Raw genomic sequence first — 22,259 nt, forward strand, 5'->3', positions numbered from 1 at the left:
ACTTACATAATAAGGAGATATTGTCACGATAGTATTTTGTGTTGATAAAATAAAGATATGTATAAATATTTATTCACGTGCATATCTCTATATTATTAGCACGGAACGTTATATAGCAGTATAAGATGAACTTATTATCTTTCATCACAATAACTGTACCCTCTCTCTCTGCTGGCTTCTTTCCACCTTTCCCCTTTACCACTGTATTTGAATTTCTGCTGGCTTTGTTTGTCCATTCAAAGGCTGATGTGTAAAAAGAAGGGAAGCTCTCTCTCACTTGTGCCATGATAAAATTTTTTGAAATTACGGGTCCCATTGCAATGGATCCTTTTCATGAAATCCTATTTGCATAGAAACGAAACCAATCTCACGACGTATTCTCACCGCTCTCACGTGATGATAATGTTACCACTCTATTAATATATCATCATTGAATAAGTTTAAATTCTAAGATTTGTGGTTATCTACTATACAGATCTCATTATTTAAATTTATCTAAAAGTGAATATAGAGTGGTAAGCATCACCATCACTTGAGAGTGATGAGTAAAAATATTTCCCAACTGAAAGGACTTCGTGCTATTTTCTTTTATATGTAAAAGGGCTTCAGAGGGTTACTATATAGTATAAATCATAAGCTTTTTTATTCTTTTGTTGTTGAAAATATATAAATAAAACATATGCAGTCATAATAGTACAATTATCAATATAAAACAAACAAACAAACAAAAGAAACAGGAAAAATAAAAGAGTTAGAGTAGATAGATTGGAAATCCCCTCCTCTTGCAGGAAATATAAAGATGGTGCTTATTACTTAAATGTTAATTAATGTGCCTATTTAATTTACTAGCAAGAAGTATAAAAAATGTGGCCTAGCCTATCTTGGTTTTCTCTGACTACTTCCTACTAGTGAGAGGGGAGTAAATTTACTTAAGATGATACCTAGACAAAATTTTGTAAACTAAATGACATGAAAGTTGATGATTGGATTATTACTAAAGTGTTGATTAACATGCTTATTTTTTATTGATAACACCTCATTTATTTTGCAAATTTTGTCTACAAAGGTCGTCTACCTAGCAGTACTGTCGGGTGAATCATGCCATTAAAATGGGTAATTTTAGACAAATCATCTATTTAAATTATATTTTATAAATCATATAACATGGTTATTAATGATTAAATTATGACATAAATGTTATATTTAAATTATTACATACCCACCCCTCTCTCTTAGTGTAAATAGTTTCCCTTAGAATAAATAATATCGGTTGTTAGAAAAAAAGTATTACATTAATCTTGATTAACGTACCACTTAGTACTACAGAGTAGTGATATTTCTCTTCACTTATAAGTGAGAGGTCTTAAGTTCGATTCTCCTCAAAAACGAATTTGAAATTATTGTTAGCCCATGTGAAGCTAAGCTCACCCCCTTTCCCTTAGTGTAAATAATATTATTTGTGCAAAAAAAAAAATTATTACATAAATGTTGATTAATATGCTTACTTTTATTGGTGACATATCCCATAATTTACAAATTTAGTTTAAAAAATTAATTTACCTAGCATTATCCTTGAAACTTATACATTGATATATGCAAGTTCCCAACAGTTGCAGAATGATTATAAAAATTTACCCTCTTATACTAATTTTCTCCCAAAATAAAAATCTTAATTAATGAAATAGCGCAAAGATTAGTGTTATATTTACCATCATTCGTATCATTTCTCTAATAGAGATAAAGCTCACTAACACAGTGGATCTCATCTCTATTAGAGAAATTGTACAAATGATCCTACATGTAAATAGTAAAAATAGGATTTTTGTAGTGAAAATAAAAAGCTAACAAAAGCCGAGTAATCACAGAAAAAGTAAAAGAAAAAAGAGTAATGAATAAATAATTAAAAACTCAATAGCAGGAAGTATAAAGAAGGTGGCCTTGCCTAGCTTGGTTTTCTCTAACTGAAACTCAACTCAAAACTCCCCCCTCTCTCAGCTGATCATAGCTACTCTCTCTAACTCTCTCTCTCTCTCTCTCTCTCTCTCTCTCTCTCTCTCTCTCCCTCCCCTTGCACTTGAGGTGGTGGTGTTCAAGCCTTCCAAAGCTCCAAGCTTTTTTTCTAAGTTCTATTCTTTCTTCTCAGGTTAATATTTGGGTGGGGGGTTAGAGGGGATAAGAAATATAAGTAAAAAAAAAAAGAAGTGATTATTTGTGGTTGTGAAGAAATTGCTTGTGGAAAAACAAAGGGTGGGTGTGGGGGGTGGGTTTTGAACAAGTGATGCGCTCAGGAGGTTGTGCAGTTCAGCAGACCCTCACAGCGGAGGCTGCTTCGGTGTTGAAGCACTCTCTCAGCCTAGCAAGGCGGAGAGGCCATGCTCAGGTCACTCCTCTCCACGTGGCCGCCACTCTTCTCAGCTCAAGAACTAGCCTCTTGCGGCGGGCCTGTCTCAAATCTCAGCCGCACCAAACCTCTCATCCTCTCCAATGTCGAGCTCTCGAGCTCTGCTTCAATGTGGCTCTCAACCGCCTCCCAACAACTCCCGGCCCTCTCCTCCACGGGCAGCCCTCTCTCTCCAACGCCCTCATCGCCGCCCTCAAGAGAGCCCAAGCCCATCAGAGAAGAGGCTGCATCGAGCAGCAGCAGCAGCAGCCGCTCTTAACCATCAAAGTCGAGCTCGAGCAGCTCATCATCTCCATCCTTGACGACCCGAGTGTCAGCAGAGTCATGAGAGAGGCAGGTTTCTCCAGTACCAACGTCAAGAACAACTTGGAGGACTCCTCAACGTCCTCCGTTTTCCAGTGTTATAGCAGCTCCGGCGGCGTTTTCTCCTCTCCTTGCTCTCCTTCTCCTCCCTCGGACCGTCACCACCAAAACAATATCATTCCTGGGAGTTTCTGGCAACCCCATTTCCTGGCTTACACTTGTGAGCAAAACCCACTTCTTTTTTCCCCTCAAAAGACAAAACCTCCATTGATAATCAGTAACCCCACCACCACCACTGAATACTCTGGTAGTTCTCCAAAGGAAGAAGATGTTAAGTTGGTGTTGGAGGTGCTGATGAGGAAGAAGAGGAGGAACACTGTGATAGTTGGTGATTCAGCTTCCATGACTGAAGGGCTTGTCTCTGAAGTTATGGGGAGGATAGAGAGAGGTGGAGTTGGAGTTCCTGAGGAGCTGAAATCAACCCAGTTCATCAAGTTTCAGCTCTCACCAGTGGCTGTGAGGTTCATGAAAAAGGAATATGTGGAAGCAAATCTCTCAGAGCTCAGAAGAAAAGTGGACTCATCATTTGTTGGAGGAGGAGGAGGTGCTGTTATTTATACCGGAGATCTGAAGTGGGCTGTTACTGATGAGCAGAGAGATCAACACCAAAACTCTGGTGGGTATTATAGCCCAGTTGAGCATTTGGTTTCAGAGATTGCAAGGTTGGTCTCTTCGGATAACTCAAGGGGGAAGGTGTGGGTGATGGGAACTGCAAGTTACCAGACATACATGAGGTGCCAAATGAGGCAGCCACCTCTTGAAATTCAATGGTGTCTTCAAGCTGTTTCTGTTCCTTCTGGTGGTCTTGGTCTCTCCCTTCATGCTTCCAGGTTAGTTGTTTATTTTTCTCTCTTTTAACTTTATTTTATTGTTATTATTATTATTATTATTATTATTATTATTATTCATGTTCACTGTTATTTTATATGTGTGTTTGTGTGTGTGTGTGTGTGTGTATGTATGTATGTATAAGTACTCCATGGATGATGGTGATTCCTTGAAGCTTTGGTGTAATGTTTTGTACTGTAGTGTTGCTTTAATGTTTACAAGGTCTGCATGAAACCAGAAACACTGGAAAAGTGAGAGACAGATACAGGAACCACTGTCCTTTCCTTTGCTCTTTGTTTTGTCAGGATATGTAGCCACGGATCAAAATTACATGTTTCACTGCTAGATATTTAGGATGGAAGGAAAAAAAAGAGTTCACGAGGTCATTTTGTCTTCCTACATTTATGCACCCAAATTTCTTTTCCAGAAATGCAATCCATATATATTACAAAAGAATAAACATAAAGAAATTCATTTTGCTTATTTTGGTTATCCGCATAATGAGGAACCTAATTTGGGATCAGAAATGAAACCTAGGCCTGCTAATTATTTAAATTAGTTTATAGAGACGGTTTAACCAATTTAATGAAAACGCCAACAACCCTTGAGATTTTAGATGATCATAATAAGATAAAGCTAATATAAATGTGTGGGTGTGTGTGTGTGTGTGTATTTACATATAGTTGGCTTATCTTAATTAATCAAATATTTTATATGATAAATGAGGTTAGTATTAACGTTTGTATGTTGTGCTTGTGTGTTTATCAGCGTCCAAGACTCGCGAATAATCTTGTCTCAGAAACCATCTGAAGTTCTGGAAACAAAACCAGTATTCAATAGCAAGGATGAGCAACATTATTATGATAATAACAAGCTCACTTGCTGTCAAGAATGCACTTCAAATTATGAAAAAGAATCTCAGCTCTTGAAATCTGGCCAGCAGAAATTGCCTGCCTGGCTGCAACCACATGGAACCGAAGCCCGTCAAAAGGTACTAACCATTCCACCTTCTTTAAATTAACTTTTTGGTACCACAATTTTAGGAGAATAAGTTACTTTGCAAAGGTAACGGTATCCTAAACCAATCACATAATGCTAGCACACCGTGCTTGATTTGGGATACTGGGCACATTAGCTATAGTTGTAATTAAATCGGCAAAATTGATTTACTATGTTTCTTATTTTAATGTGTTAATAAAAAATTTCAGGATGAAGTAACTGAATTGAGGAGAAAGTGGAACAGGTTATGCTACAGTCTGCACCAAGGAAGGCATGCAGCTCAGAACAATTTGAGCTTTTCTAATTTGTACAACAATCAAAGCTTAATTGGAAATAACTCCTCTTATGTTTCAACATACCCTTGGTGGTCTACCAAGAATGGCATCTCTCCCGATCCGGATTCAATCTCCTTCTGTCATGATCCACCTTCGGAGCCTGCTCACGGCTCTAGTCTTGTGCCTCAGTTTAGGAGACAACAATCGTGCACGATCGAGTTCAACTTTGACAATGGGATCCAAAAGAATCAAGTGGTGGAACCGAGTTTGGATTCTCTGAAAAGCACTGAAGGCAAGGAAGTGAAGATCACTCTTGCTCTTGGCAACTCTGTGTTTTCAGGTTCGGAGAAAATGGTGGAGAGAAAATGCACTGAAAGAACAATAGCTGAAATGTGCAAGCTACTGAAAGAGAATGTTCCTTGGCAATCCGAATCCATTCCTTCGATAGTAGATGCAATTATCGACTCTAAAACTGCCAGGCAGGAGACTTGGTTGCTGATTCAGGGGAATGATTCGACTGGAAAAAGAAGGCTGGCACATGCAATTGCTGAATTGGTTCTGGGATCTGCTGATTCACTCCTCCATATCGACATGAACAAAAGAGAAAATGAGATGAACCCGAGAACAGAAGTTGTAGCAAGAGCCTTGAAATCCAATGAGAAACTTGTTGTCTTGGTAGAAGATGTTGATTTGGCTGATACCCAGTTCTTGAAATTTTTAGCTGATGGTTTTGAAAACCGAAATTTCGGAGAAGTGAGTAGAAGAGAAAGGATTCAAAGCCAAACCATATTCATCTTGACTAAGAGTGACTCAACAGTATATGAAGATCAGGCCAAGTACCTGGATACTGTAATCCAAATGACATTGAAGACATTGAAGGTTGATGAGAAAAGTAGTACTAGTCCACTTTTTCAGGGAGTTAACTTCGATCACAAGCGAAAGGCTGAGTGGGAGCTAGAACTCAAGACCAAGAGTCCCAGAACTGAAGAGAAGGAAGATCCAAGTGTGGTTGCTGTTGAGAATGTGAATAACAAGAAGGTCTTCTCAAGGCAATCAAGCTTCAACACCCTTGATCTCAACCTCAAAGCCGGGGAGGACGATGAAAACGAAGACAAGGCTGGGGAGTTTAGCCCCATTTCAAGTGACTTGACTCGCGAAACCAACACCGATCTCCAAACCCCACATGGGTTTCTCGAATCAATGGAGAACCTCTTTGTTTTCAATCGAAGTCCGGCCAGAGATCGAGAGGCAACCGAGCTTTTCTTGTCCAAGATGGAAAGGTGTTTCGGGGAGGTATACGGGAAACAAAATGTGGTTAGTTTTAGTGTGGATAAGAGGGTGTTAGAGGGGGTTTGTATTGGGTCTGGATATTTTCCCAATAGCTTGTTTGAGAAATGGCTGAAAGACATTTTTCAGACAAGCTTGAGGGCGGTTAAACTTAAACTTAGCGGGAAAGAGGGTATACTTGTAAGGCTCTGTTTGGGTGACAAAGAAGATGGCATTTTGGAGGGTTTCTTGGGTTCTTGTCTTCCTAAGAAAATCCATATTTCTTGAGCGAGTGGTTATATGGAAAACTTCCCAAATGTCTGCTTCTGTAACAACTCCTAATTTTCTAAATACCATGTGTTTTATTTTTCCTGTAGTTCCACACTCTTTTCTCTATCTTTTTTTCTTCAAGTAATGCTAGAGAGACTAAATTTGTAGATAAAATTTACAAATTAAATAACGTGTCCCCAATAAAAATGAGCACGTTTATCAACGCTTAAGTAATAATCTAATCATCAACTTTCATGTCATTTAGTTTTCCAAATTTAGTCTCTCTAGCATTGCCCTTTTCCTCCCACCTTCAATTGCAAACCAAATAATTTTGGTTTCCCCAAATTAATTAGCACAAGGTTCATAACCCTAGACTAATCTCCAAAGATTTCAAAGTTGCTATGGAGGACATCCAAAAACATAGCTTCTTGTGCCAGCAAGTAGGGAGACATTTTTTTTACCACATTTGTGTACCACGATTTATTGAGATGTTATTAGGCCTTAACACAGTTCAGTCTGATCGGTTTCTTGGCCAAAACCGCCACCGGACCGTCTAAGACAGCAAGCCAAGGTCAAGCACCAAGACTAACCATGGTCAATATGCCATGAAATTAGTTTGGTCGATCCGATTTGCCTGCGACGACAATTAGAGGCTTGCTTCGTTAGATGTTTTTCAAAATAAAGAGGGACTCGAAGGGCACATCAAATGTTTTGTTTTTATTTTAGGAAAGTGTTATTGACACTTCAAATATTTTTCTTTTCAAATATAGAAAGTTTGGAGTGTAGAATAAGATTTTTGAAGTGCCATTAACAATTTCCTTATTTTAAAATGGTGGAGAATAGTTTTAAGTTTCTCAAAACAAAGAAGTATTCGAAAAGCCGAAGGCTAGAGTGATAGAGGAGCTTATTAACGCAACGTGACAAAAAAAAAAAGCCAACTAGTACAAATGATCAGTTTTTGAAAATTGGTAACATAAATGATCAATTTTTAGTAACGACGATATATTGATGGCTCAACAATGAAATAACAACCATATAACGATGATATAACATTAATATTCCTACAACTATATATCAAAAAATGATCATTCCTGCTAATTGCCTCAAATAAAAAAAATAAAAAAATAAAAAATAAAAAATTGAAATCAAACAATAACCTTAAAGAACAACAAAACTAGAATCCACCAAAAAGTAAGAGACGATTATGCTGGCTTAACATTTAGGTTTGCATAACAAAGCTTGCACTGTCTTTTCACAGTTAGGCGCACAACGTGCAATTGATAATGATTCTACTACAGTATTCGCAAACTGATCCTAAGTAATCGTTAAACAAATAAAAAAATACCAAATGGTTCCTAAAACTTAGAGCCATAAAAAACACTGTAAATATTTGATGCATGTCTTTCTCTTTCGAAATAGCAGATAATAAACACCAGAGCTCAAATCTTCAAAGCTTTATTCTTATTACTTGAATTGCACCTTTCAACTTGATCAATTTATTTCTCAATCTTATTTACATTATTTATAGACTAACTAAAGTATAAAGGTAGTGAGAACGAACGAGAAATAAACTAGACCAAAGATTCGATCCTTCCAATTTAACCTTCACTCTAACTATATGTATAGGTGTGTGTACATGCTGAGGTGCGTTTGTACGAACCATGCATGTTGAAATGGTCCCGAATCATCAAACTAAATTTAAACCCCATAAACTGAAGTTCCCAACGTACTCTTTCAGCAAGCATGCTTACTCACAAGTCACAGCCACTCTACCACGAACAACCTTTTTAGGCTTTTGAGGGAATTTAGTACTTAAACAAATATTACATATATTGCAAATCTTTCCTTTGCAATTTCCTTTACAAAATATGATTTTTATGTATCTAATCTAGCTTAGGCTATCTAATCCGCAGTTCCTCACCATCTTCTAAAAGAGATTTGATTCCTGTGACATTATAAAACCAAATTAATATCTGATTAGCTTACTATGCCTACTTCCCTAATTACAACTTAAATGGAGATTAACAAACTTTACATTTTTATAATGAAAAATTCAAGGGATACCATCTTTTTTTACCATATATGGTAAATAACATGATTTGACGATTCAGGATTGGACTCATTTTTAATGATTTAAATAATGAGTCTAACCAACATCTGTCACATCATGTAAATTACAAAATATGATTAAAAAAAATATAAAATTGCTAGCATCACCTGTTTATATTATACTTCTATTGGCCTTTTGTGCAAGATAACGTTATTATGAAAACAACCGTGCATGTTGTTCATCATTACATCGTAATGCTAAATTATTTGTATAATCCTCATGACAGATAAACTAATTGTAAAGAATTTATAAGGGAGAAGGAAGGGAAAAGAGTGGCCAAGCAATGATTACTTTTCAAGACAATCAACAAGCTTCAATATTTGATGAGAAAAAATATTAGGTTAAACTTTTGTATCAAATATTATCAAAGTGGAAGATTTCATAGCCTCGGGAGGTGAGTTCCACTTCCACTTGCCGGTCACCACCAAACTTTTCTTTTGCTGTATATCACCTTTTTCTAAACAATGATATTTTTAATATCTTTACTTTTTAAAGTGAGGAAAAATCAATTACCAACTACAGTAGCTAACAGCATCAAAATTTTACTCAACTCCTCATATAAGTTTGTTTAGTTGAGGGATGCTCTTTCAAGATTCATTATGCAAAGCATTTTAATGAGACAACCTCTAGCTTCTAGGCCTTTTATTGAAGGACTATTCTTGCAAAAATTCAATGTAAATTTAACGTTTGCCTAAGGTATAGTATTATTTGCATAATATTTTACAAAGATGATCTTTTAGGTTTTAGACTAATCAAATTATTGACGAACCAAGAGAACCCATCAATACATTAGTCATTATATGGCATCAGGTTATATGACTTTGGTTCCCTTTGATATGTCTCAAACACCTTCACAAAACCATAATACCCTTACACCCCACACTCTCAACATTCACCTCACATTTTTTATATATACCCCGCATTATCTACATACACCCCAAACTCTTCACGTTTACCCTTTTACTCGAATTCCTTACACATTTACCCATCTGAAACAAAAATAAAAAGACTCATACTTTTGTTATGCATTGGAATAATAATCAAATATGAGTTTCTAAGCACTATAGCAGTTTAAGACTGATAAATTATGTGAAATCCTGTCCCCGGATTTTACTATTTACATTTCGTATTTGTAGTTGTCACAACACGTTTTTGTTATTGGCATAGAAATTTTTTTGATGCAAAAGCACAAAAATGGACGGAAAAAGGAGGAAGAATATTTCGTTACTATTCAAAATATTCTTTAATGCCGTCAAGTTCCTTTAGATTTAACGGAATATTCTGTCTCGTTACAGAATATTCCAGGCAACCCAGCCCCACATGAGAGGGCGCATGACCAGTGTGTGGCAACCCCGTGACTGACAACCCAAAATGTATTTCTAAATTAATTTAATTGCCCTTAATCTGTTTTTGGCATCCGTTTAGTGTAGTTCTATTGTTTTAACCTAGTTTTGTAGTTGGCCATCATTTAAACTCACGATTGGCAAAGATCCGACCATCTGATCATCAAAAAATTTTAGTATATTGTTGTTGAAGCATAAGGAGACCCTTACGAAGTTACAGTGTGGAAATCCGATGTGCGGGTTTTTCCGATTGAACGACGTTCGGTTGTTGACCCTATCGTTAACATTTGACAAACCCATAATACCCTCACACCCCCACACTCTCAACATACACCTCACATTTTTTACATACACCTTATATTTTCTACATACACCCCAAACTTTTCACTTTTACCCTCTTTGTCGAATTCCTTACCCATTTACCCGTCTGAAATGAAAATAAAAAAACTCATACTTTTGTTATGCATTGGAATAAAAATCAAATATGAGTTCATGAGCACTATAGTAGTTTAAGGCTAAGAAATTATGTGAAATCTTGTCCCCATATTTTACTATTTACATTTCGTATTCGTAGTTGAAACAACACATTTTTATTATCGGTGTAGAAAATTTTTCGATGCAAAGGGATGAAAATGCTCTTGTTGGGCTACACAAAGATCTACATGGACGTTTAAGTTCTTTTCGTCTTTTGTCTCCTTTCTTGGCATATTTGGATAATACGTGTCGATACAAACATGTGGGCGCAAGTGGAATGAAATTTGGAGTAAGAACGAAGATTTCTACAAAGCTTGGAAGTCGAGGGCATTTTGATAATTTGATCCTTATTTAGACATGTTTTAGCCTTGGTGTGTGTGCCATGTGGAGGCCACTCCCACTTCCTAGATCTCTCATCTCTCTCTCTTCTCTCTCAACCTCACTGGACTCTCTCATCTCCCGAACTTTCTCGCCCTCTCACTTTGCCCAAGTACACACCACCATCACCCAACCATTTTTTCCAACAAGCTTCGACCAACAAACACCACCATCATGCTCACCTCGTCCCCACGAACCCAGTCATGGGTTTTGTTTCGTGAAAAGTTGGACAAAATCTAAGAAAGCATAAGCTTCAAAGAGGATCAAGTTTTCCGTCCAATTTTAGGCCATCTCGAGCCATTTCTCATACTCCAAACAAGTATACACTTGTTCTCCTCCTCTTTAGGTTCATTTTGATATAAGGATCATCGAATTTGGTTGAGATTTGAGCAAGTTATGGTTAGTTGAAGTTTACCCAAAAAATCAACATTTTTCTGTAAGATTCAATGACTTCGGCGGTGCACCAGTGATCGGAGGAACGAAGAAGGAAAAGTATTTGGTTACTGTTTAAAATATTCCTTAATGTCGTTAGGTTCGTTTAGATTTAACAGAATATTTCGTCTCGTTACAGAATATTCCAATCAACCCAGCCCTGCAAGTAAGGGCGCATAGCCAGTGTGCGGCTGTGTGTGGCAGCGGCCAGTGACTGATGACCTAAAATGTCTTTCTAAATTAATTTTGTTGCCCTGAATCCGTTTTTGGCATCCGTTTAGTGTAATTTTATTGTTTTAACCTAGTTTCATAGTTAGCCGCCATTTAAACTCGCGATTGGTAGAGACCCGACCATCGGATCATCACGAAATTTTAGTATGTTTTTGTTGAAGAATAAGGAGGCCCTTAGGAAGTTACGGATTGGAAATACGATGTGCAAGTCTTCCCAATTGAACGACGTTCGGTTATTGCCCTTGTGATTTTTTTTAGGCAATGATCGTACGTGAACGCATCAATCTTTGCACGTGAACGCCTCAATCTTTGTGCGTAGCACGGACTCAAGTGAATGACTTTAATATATGTGATATTGGTTATTACCCTGAAAATTCTCATGCTAGTATACTTAGTGGATATAGCATGGATCTACAAAATGTGTTTTCAAATAAATATTGCTTTTAAATTCAGTCACCGATCTATTTTATGAAATATGATTTGAAAGACATATTTGAAATGTTTGTTAAATGTGAAAACTAGTAGAGGACCGTTAACCCATTGATATGGGAGTTATTTCATCATACTTATGTCATGTCTCATTTTGTTGAGTCGTTCTGAACTAAGTTCCTGCATCCTTCTCAATTATGTTGAGTAATCCGGAATTGGGTCCCGCTAAGGTTCTGTTGAGTGGTCTTGTACTGTGCTTGGTTTGGATTTCGTTGAGTGGTCTGGAATCCCTCTTTCTCCATGATTTCATTGATTGGTCTATAATTGTTTTCTGTTCGAATTTCGTTAAATGGTCTAGAATCCCGTTTCCTTTCGGTTCTGTTGAGTGGTTCGGACCCTGTTTTTGTTAGATTTTGTTGAGTGGTCTGGAACTCATATTCTTATACAGTTCCATTGAGTGGTCCAGAACCCGATCTTCATTGGATTCTGTTAAGTAGTCCAAAATCCAATCCCCTGTCTTTGTTGGTCCCTTGGAATTAGTTAATATGGAAGCTTGTGATATGTAGGATCCGGTGAAACGGTGTTACTCTAGCCCTAATTTTCAGTGTTTTTATGAACCAGACATTTGAGAACCTTTTGTGGTTGATTTAAAAAGGTTGATGGAAGTCTATGTGATTCCTTTGAGACTTCAAGCGAATTGTTTATGATTTTATAAAGTATGGTTTTATGATTGATGTTTATAAATTGTGATCGATAGACTTGTTTTATGATAATCACATACGTTAGATTATTGTCACTCACACGAGCTTCACAGCTTATCTGGTTTGTTGCTTTGCCTGGTGTACCATTTCCAAGGTGTAAGGGCGATTGATCAGGTGACATGTGTTAGTAGATACAAGGAGCTTTTAGGGTAGCAGTTAGAGGTCAAAGAGCTTGGAGTGATTAGGTTACCCCTATATCTTTCCTTGTATTTCTTTTGGACTTTTGTTTTGGGAGCCCACGGGCATGTCGCCTTAATGAGGGTTAGTTGTTTTTGTTGTACAGTTGTTGTATATTTGTGACAGAGGCCCAACCACCTTACTTTTATTTGTGAATTTCAGTACCAATATTCATTTATGTATCTTGTTCGTATTCCTCGCAACCCTTCACCCAAGCGTCATGTGTCAATCCTGAACGTATGTTGGGATAGGAGCATGACACATTAAGGGAGAAAACCTAATTTAATTCAACTCTGGAAGCCATGAGAATTGATGGTGCTACTCCCATACATGCGTCAAAAACATGAGCAATTTAGGGATCATTTTTACGTTAATATTCTATATCTAAATATTTACACCCAAACAAGTACAATGCAGTTGTTGGATTGAAATCTATGTACTTCATCCAGCGTTACATCAAACTATCAAGCAATAAGAGAAATAATTATTCGAACCAGCTTCAGCCTACAACCTAAAGCTAAAATTGTATATTTAGTTATTCTTGTAAGGCAACCAAAAAAAATATTCCTTCTCTAAAACTTTTCATCTCGAGAATTTTCTTTAAGGCTTATATCTTTTTCTTGCACTTTCTCTTGGATTTTTCTCCACACTCTACTATATTCATGGTATCAAAGCTTCAACCTAACAGTGTTATTCTGACCCAAATTCAAGCTAAAGACGAACAATGATTTCGATTCTAAACATCCAACAAAGATTACTCATCGCTGATCATGAATTGGCAAAAAGTAGTATTAACACAAACCTCTATGTTCTCGATGAAAAAATAATAGCGAATTTCATGACCCATCAATCTTACAAATAGCTCGATGTGTAGTGTACATGTTATATTTCACGTAGAGAACAAAAAATCTCTATTTTGGAGCTACAAGATAATTTGTCCAATCACATCAATCTTGTACATACACTCTTCATTTATTGTCCATCTCTTCGTTGCATGCTAAATATGAAATCTTACCTCATGCGAAGCTTCCGAAATGTCGAGAATAGTTTTTTTAAGTCAATGTGTTTGTAGTTTCATTGGTTAGGGATTTATTTTAAAACGTAGGGTGAGATTGGTTTTGAGAGTTGAAGAGATAAATATTCTTGGGATATACACGATAAAAGTGATTTGGAGTGTATTTTGATTTTTTTTGTTCTTTAAAACCTTATGATGTCAAAATTGTCATTATATATTAAGGTATATAAGTCATTTATTATTAAATTTTAATGTGCAGTGTATTCAATATTACGTGAGATGCTAACAAAAAAAGCCTAAAACATTTATCATAATTAATGAAATGTGTTGTAGGCATAATTTACTGAACAATTATGGAGACCAGAGAGATAAGGGGTGTGGCATAGAGAGAGAAGAGAGAGATGTGTAATTATGAGGTGTGTGTTGTATCACCCCATTGTGCCTTTATTTATAGTAGTAGGGAAGGTTAAATCCTTAATCTAAAAGGATTACAACTCTAATAGGATAATATCTAACCCTAGAGAATATTCCAAGATATCCCTAGTAAACTACGATTTACACAATTACATTTCTAATCTAATAGGACTGCAACACTCCCCCTTGAGTGTGTAAATACTCAAATAAATGGCACATCAGGTCTTTAGCGATGAAGTAAGTACAGTTGATGAAGTCGTCGACACAATGAGCGAAGGCGAGCCTTAGATCAACGGAAGAATGCATAAAAGGTAAAACTCACAAAACCTCGATATAGTAAAACCCAAGGTGGGAGAAAAACCCATAGACTAAGGAGAAAAGTGAGAAGTTGCATTAAGTCAAAACTATAAGTCTTCTAGACGCAAATAGAAGATATCATAAAGGTATGATCAGCCCAAGATGGGTGCCTCGTCAAAACCTAGTTAGGTAGCAAAAACCCAGTAGGAAACACGCTCCTAATCGTAGGGAAAAACACTACATTAAGATTAAGTGAGTATACTTCTAGATACTCCCTCTAAGTTTGACATAACTTCCAAATAAGAACTACAACCATTGCATATGAATAGTTAGGCATACCAATTCCTCGGACAAGCTTCTGGAAGGTTAACTTCAGCAGTGACGTCGTGTAGAGGTCGGCAAGGTTGTTTAGGATCGGCTTGCATGACTTTAATCTCCTGATGCTTTGCTGATGTAGATGTAGACGCAATGTCTTGGTGTTGACTTCGTTAATGTATCATGTCTTGGTCGGGTTGATACATGCGGCATAGCCTTCATGGATCATCATCGGGACTCAACGATGGATGAAAACAGCAATTACTTCGAATATGCTCAACAAGAGCACTCATTTATCAACGGAACACGGTTCAATATTGCCGCTTTCATTTAAATCGGTAAATACCTTATAAGTGAAAACATCAACAATGATAATCTCATTCCAATTCCATTATCTCATCCAAACTAGTATATTGGACCAAGAACTTCAAGTCTTGGGAGTAATTCGGATTAATCTTATGAGATGGAAATGATTTGAGACAACGATCGAGTATGGATTCATTTTGTGTCGTGACCTTCCTCTTATAAGGAAGTGAATCCTATAAACCGAGTGATTTATCATACTTCAGCCCTAGACAAATTGATTGGCTATCCGTCGGTGTATCGGACCGTCTAATAGGAACGACCAAACCATCCAACAAGGTGGCACACCTTTCGAGGATGTTAACTCGATGTCCTTTAAGTACGTCTATCCTTGCATGCATGTTTGTAGCTAGTATATGGTCTCATCACTTTAGCTAAAGGAAATGAATGCATCTGGAGCAACATTCTGAAATCTATAATTCATCGCATATGCTTATGACACTTGTGCGGTACAGGGATCGGGATGAGACATAGTGGGTAACATCTACGCAAATTCGCATCGTTCTACAAGAACGTTGGCGTTCTTATCTCCCCCTAATGGCAGGAAGATTGTTTCATTGAAGTGACAATCCGTAAATGAGCGGTAAAGAGATTGCATGCAAGGGCTCTAAGAGAGCTAGTGTGAAAAAGAATCATAATCGACAAATATTCACTTCCTTCTTTGAGAACCCATGTTGGTACGTTGTAGCAGCGCAACTTGGCACATGGAATGCACACCCAAAATGCGTAAGTACGAAACATCAGGTTCGTACCCAGTAACCAACTGCAACGTCGAATAGGTTAGGTGGCAATGGGCCTCAAGGCGAACCAACATAGCTGCGTATAAGATTGCATAGCCCTAGGCAGAAACTGAAAAATTTGGTGCATTCACCAAGGTCCAGGCGATCATTTAAATTGTGCCTTATGATCACTATGCAAGGCTATTTTGGGGTGAACATGGGAATTCGATGTCCAAGTATAAATCCAAAAGACATGCAATACTTTATTGAAAATTATCGATATAAACTCTTCGGCATTATCTAGTCTTCTAGACTTTATGGGATAATTAAGGTGATGAACCATTTAAAATCGGCCATGAGGTTTAGCAGCAATGTGTGTGGACAAACATATGACTAGTTTGTCAATCATCAACCAAAACCATAAATATTTATATGGTCTGCAATTTAGTTGGATGAGTCCACATATATTCCTTTGAATCCACTGTGAAAAGAGGGTCGTTTCATATCTTTGCTAAGGATGATGTAGAAAATCAATTTCCCCAACGAGCAAGCTTGGCAAATTGTGCTTGTAAGCACAAGATCCTTACTTCGAGTAAGGAGATGCATCGTAGCATCATTGTTCGACCTAAGTGTCCTAAATGGTCGTGCCAAGGCAAGTAAACTATTCGAATCACCAGGCTCTAGGCTGGCCACATATGGTGTATCCTAATTGGGAGGTGGCCCATTGGCCCTAAAATGAAGCTTTAGACTCATTTTTCGAGGTGGTGCAAAGATATTTCACTCCATTTTCCATCAGTGGTTTCATTCATGATCATTGTCATCTCGAATATCATTAATGCTCAATGACGTTCTTCCAGAATAAAGAGAATATAAGGTCTCTGAAATGATCATTTAGTACCATTCATACAACAAGAAGCGTAGCAATGCTCTTAATCTGGTTGGATATACCTGAAGTCGTTGCTAGAGATGTGATTTAAGTATAAAGTTAGTGTGCATAGTATTACATTCATCCAGACAACTAACTTTCCCACATTCATACCTAATCACATATTTAATTGAATTCGGTAACATGTTTTAAGAAACATGTTTCAATTAACTCATATTCAAGGACAATATCAATAAGATTATCCATAACTAAAACAAACACCAAATGTGAATCCAAGAACCTAAAAAAATGTTCACAAAGTAAATGGTTTACTAAGGGGATTCGGCCAACAAGGTCATCCATGTCAAAATTCTGCTCTTCCAATGATGTTTGGTGAAGCAAAATTAGTCTCGCATATTGACTACGAGAATGGTCCTCCTCAACGACATTGGTAGGGGCACAAACAGGTGCATAACCAATGATCTATTCCAGCAAGACGAAAGTAGATTCTGCAGGGTTAAGGTTTGGAATATTATCCCTTATTCTTGAAGTTTTAGGTCTTAGGTGCCAAGGATCACTCTTCGGGCATGATGCCACACCTTGGCAGGCCCTTATTCTACCATATATTGTACAAACAAACTCAAAATTGGATTATGAGAGAGACAGACCCAGACTTTGGTTCAGTAGGCTCCAGCCGAAGCATGAGGGGTCTGTTTGGTAGGACTCTGTCGAAGCAGAGCAATACCATTCAATACATCTTTGTCGAAGCATAGCATGCCCTTCGATGCATCCCTGCCAAAGTAAGGCATCACCATTCGGTAGACTCTAGTCGAAGCTGAGTCTATACCATGTTTTCACATTTATTGTAGTAATCAGATCCAAGAATTTGGTAAACTTCTGCTTTCTACACTGCTACTTAAGGAGCAAGTTAGAAACATGGAAAGACGAGAAAATTATTCTCTAATCAAATTTTGATCGGATTTATAAACTTCAGAATCGTACTCATTTATGGATGTAATCATGGTGTGCTTCAGGCAATATCTCGCATAATTAGACAGTCTGTAGGAGCAAGCCAAAGAGCCATGGAATCCTCATTCGGGTGGTACTTCCGTTTGTAATGCTTCGAGCATAAGTCTTCAAATGAAGAGCATGGTGGAGGCTTATTCATCTTTTCCATGCCATTGTTGGCTTCAATGGTTTCTCATCTACTTGATAGTCAAGTGAATATTCATGTCTTGTACCCACATAAAGTGGTTTATGATAGAAACATCCAAATAAGGGAAATGGAATTTGTGACAGTTCGACAATCCACTGAATTGGAGGGAAAAAGATTATGATTGGTTCTATGGGAATGAATCATCCATAAGCATCAAAGTTTGAACATCCGAGTTCTAAGACATGGTTTTCATGAAAAGGTGTATTTATTTTATGAAAACTTCGAGTGTCAAAGGCGCTAAATTCAAAACTACAGGCTCAATTTAGTTTATGAACGGTTAGTTCATAAAAGAGAGGTTCATGTAATAACACAGAATACAAGGTACTGATTTAAGTGCAGTGGATTTGAGTTGCTTCAGGAACTCAAGTGTGAGTGCTTCGGGACTACAAAAGGATGTCAACGATTCAAAGAAGAAAAATAAATTATTAAATCGCTGATGTCCAAAAGTGATATTCGGGCCAATAATTTTAGATGTCTTGTCAAATTAATGGATTGCTGGTCACTTTTAATTAATTCAATAGATTGGGACCATACGGGTTCGATAATGACATACAGGTCTTATTAGCTTCAATTGGCGGCGGGCCAAGTGACAAGTGAATTATAACTTGATTAGCGTTAACCAAAAATGTCCCAAAAATATTTAGGTATGGTTAAGAAGTAAGGGATGCAAAAATATGCTATCAGGTCGGAAAAAAAAAAAAAACATAAAATGACGCAGCCCAGCACACTTGGGCTGGCTACAAAGTCACGGGTCAAGACCCTGCAGCTATTGGGCCTTGAGAACATGGCTGTAAAGCAGCCCAACCTTACAGCAAGTCAACGGGCCAGGGAAGGGGGGGCAGAACCCAGCAACGGTAGGCTTGCTGGCTTTGGGCAGTGGTGCAAAAGAAGCCACCTTTCGCTGGCTTCTGGTTAACATGGGACAACCCCAGCTATTGCTGGCTTCTAAAAAGTAGGCCAAATATTGAAAAGCCCAGCAATGGTTGCTGGCTTCTAAAACAGACCGAGGGCATGAAGTCCATGTATCACGGACCCAAGCGCAGGCCTGGTCCAATTTTAGCACAAAGCCCAAAGCGCTACCATGTCGCAGATCCAAGCTTCAAGCTTGGTGCAACACGTCATTGGCTCGATGGTGCAGCTTATGCTACAAAAATCCCACAATTATTTTTTTTCAACTTTTGCTAGGGTTTGAAAAACCCTAATTGGTTCTAATTTATTTATAGGGAGTTTTAACGAAACACTCCCTGTACTATTCACTTTAACGAAAAATGACATTTTTACTCTTAAAATACACTCCTGGTACTATTCACTTACAACACTTTTTTGTCCCTTTGATTAAAATTCAAAGTTTTCAAGCCCTTTTCATTAGTTTTCCTTTATTTATATGCTTTGACTCACAAATTTCACATAGCAAAATTTGTGTAATGCATGAAACGATTATATCGAAAGGTAAATGTAAATATAGGGGGTTCATGCATCATGGGGAATGTTTTCATGCTTCATGGTTGTTTCAAATATCTTACTTTATTTTAAGCATACCTATTTGGCAGAAAACACCAAAAGCCTTCGAATTTGTAAAAGATCGAAAAGCCGGAATTGCATCTCCAATGCATTGTTTCACGTTCAACAAATAAAAAACTAAATTGAATCAATAGCATGTAGATCAATTTAATAAAATAATAAATTAATCATAAAAAAATGATTGAAACGTAATACTCCTTGATTGAAGATCAAACTCTCTTTAGCACAGCATCAAGAGCGTGCTGAAAACGTGTTGTAAACATAATTTACTGAACAATTATAGAGGTCAGAAAGAGAGGGGGTGCGGCATAGAGAGAGAAGAGAGAGAAATATGTAATTGTGAGGTGTGTGTTGTATCACCAAATTGTGCCTTTATTTATAGTAGTGGGGAAGGTTAAATCCTTATCCAAATAGGATTACAACTCTAATAGGATAACATCTAACCCTAGAGAATATTCCAAAATATCCCTAGAGATTTACACAATCACATTTCTAATCTAATAGGGCTGATCTGATAGGATTGCAACAAAATGAAAATTGTAGGAATTGGTGTTTGTCTCTTTTATCTTCTACTTTTACAAGTGATATTACTATTATATGTTAAGCTAAAAAATTCCATAAATTCGAAACGTAGTGACTTGAAGAAATAAATAAGGGAGTTTTAATGAAATATTTTCAGTATTGTTCACTTGTAACGAAAAATGACATTTTTACCTTTCCTAGTACTATTCACTCACACATTTGTTTTGGCATTTTCATTAAAACATAAATTTTTGATAACTTTTCGTTAGTTTTCCTAATAAATAATTCACTCTTTACTTTTTCCTCCATCAATGACTCTTCTTAATATGTCGGTCATTATTGTCACACAAAAAAAAAGAGTAATCATTCATACGTATTTCGTTGGGCTTCTTCTTCTTCACAAAACAAATATTAATCTCCGATCTCCACTACAAGCCAATTGCACTTTATGCTTCAAATTTCTCCTCTCTTTGCAATTAGTATATGATTAGTTTGACCCAAAAGAGTTCATAATAGCAAACCGTATGATTGTATCGAACGGCGGATATGTGAATTTATGATAATTATAATTAATTAAAAAGTTGTGTCAAGTGTCCAATATTAATATATTAAGCAAAAAAGAGTGGTGTATTATAGGGGAATGATGAACGCATATTTTGCATACAATTAGTGGGCGATAATAACACTCACATGCCCCATACAATTAGTGGAACATAATAAGGGGAAAAAGGCTACTAGGGTTTATACCCAACAAACAAATTCAATGGATTTTCAGCACAAATAAATAAAATAATAGGAAACATTATTAATTAGAGTATTGCCAAAAATGAATGATGACCCTTCCATCCCCAACCCAAAACACTTTCACCACCTTTTAAGTAATGTTATACGTACCATATTTATTAACTATATTATTGATTATGTGAATACCTGCTTTATTTTTTCTTAACAGTAGAAAAAGAATATTCCTACGTTAGAAGAAGAAAACCACTCAAGACTCAGACCTCAACACTTTCATTCAATTAGAGTAATGCTACGTTTGCTACTACATTTACTAATCGTATTACTAGGTTATTGATCATATATCCCCATGGTGAATGGTACAAATAGTTTAGTGAATTGATTGAATTTTAGTGCTTTGCAAGCGTCACATTATTCTTGGTATTTGGCAATGAACCTTTCACCGTTTCCATAAAAGTATCGAAATGATTACTAGAATTTCTAAAGAATCATGTCTCTAGACTCTAATCACTAATTTGGTTTAGTAATGATGAGGAATCCCATTTTTCCTCCATGGTAAGCCGTTCTTTACTAACTAGGACCCCCGCACTTTTGTTCAATAATTGTTTCGAAAAGAGGTATTAATTATCTTCAATTGATAACAAAATATATATCTAAATCACCACCTAAATGAGGTTAAAAAGAGCCATTAATCATTAGATGTGTCTTAGTTGGTTCATAAAAAGAAAAGGTCAAGTTTACACTTATCTCCAATGCATTAAAATGATTTATTTTATTTTTTTTGGAAAAAGGGATCAGTTGGTGACTTTGCCTCGACAATCCACCTTTTCGGATGCTGGGAATACTCGCTGAGGCATTTCGACCTCCCTGTGACCACCATCGTGTGATTCACGAGCTCTAAAAATTGAACCCAATAATGCTTTGTGAAATACGGACCTAAAATTCGTCCCTAATCATTAGGTCATCACGTGAAAGTTCATTAAAAATGATTGTTGAAAGTAAACATGCTGGGTGCAAAGGATCAGCAACAAGGTTACAACATTAAAGAGAAAGGAGACAATTAGTTGTTTTAACCATGTAAATTTTGTCTCCACTTGGGAGAAGTTTCAAGTTCGACTCACTTGGATTCGATAACCCTATATATTTCTGATGAGTCTGATATCTAGTTGTGGCCAACTCAACGGCAAAGGTATGCCCTTGTACATGTAAGTGAGAAATAAGAAAAGTCTTTAACTTCGATTTTCTGCTTTTGGGCTCAAGCCTAAGGGTGAAGAAGATTTTAAAAAATAGATGATATTTTCTTTTTCCACTTTTCCCGTTGAAGACTTTGAACGATCTGGAGGATTTTGGATTTTGGGATTGTAGGGTATTTCAGTGAAGCTGTTACCCTGTATGGATTTGGCATGGAAAATTGATTTTCACACTCCATTTTCTTGTTCCGTACACCCTTCTCTATTATTAGCCTTTCGAATGAATAAATCAAAGAAAAATAAAGGGGTATAAAGTAACAGGCACACGCATCTGTACAACACAT

The 22,259-nt window shown here is 36.9% G+C and overlaps 1 protein-coding gene across 1 annotated transcript; it reads left to right on the forward strand.

Annotated features, from left to right (window-relative positions):
* Positions 1 to 1,955: 1,955 nt before the first annotated feature.
* LOC137737519 (protein SMAX1-LIKE 4) lies at positions 1,956 to 6,508 on the forward strand. The gene is made up of 3 exons (XM_068477029.2): positions 1,956 to 3,594; positions 4,361 to 4,583; positions 4,801 to 6,508. The coding sequence occupies exons 1-3, from the start codon at positions 2,279 to 2,281 to the stop codon at positions 6,418 to 6,420; spliced, it is 3,159 nt and encodes a 1,052-aa protein (XP_068333130.2). The 5' UTR covers positions 1,956 to 2,278; the 3' UTR covers positions 6,421 to 6,508.
* Positions 6,509 to 22,259: the final 15,751 nt, after the last annotated feature.

The sequence above is a fragment of the Pyrus communis genome, chromosome 13 (assembly GCF_041283825.1).
Source record: "Pyrus communis isolate YQ-2024b chromosome 13, ASM4128382v1, whole genome shotgun sequence".
Classification (NCBI taxonomy): Eukaryota; Viridiplantae; Streptophyta; class Magnoliopsida; order Rosales; family Rosaceae; genus Pyrus; species Pyrus communis.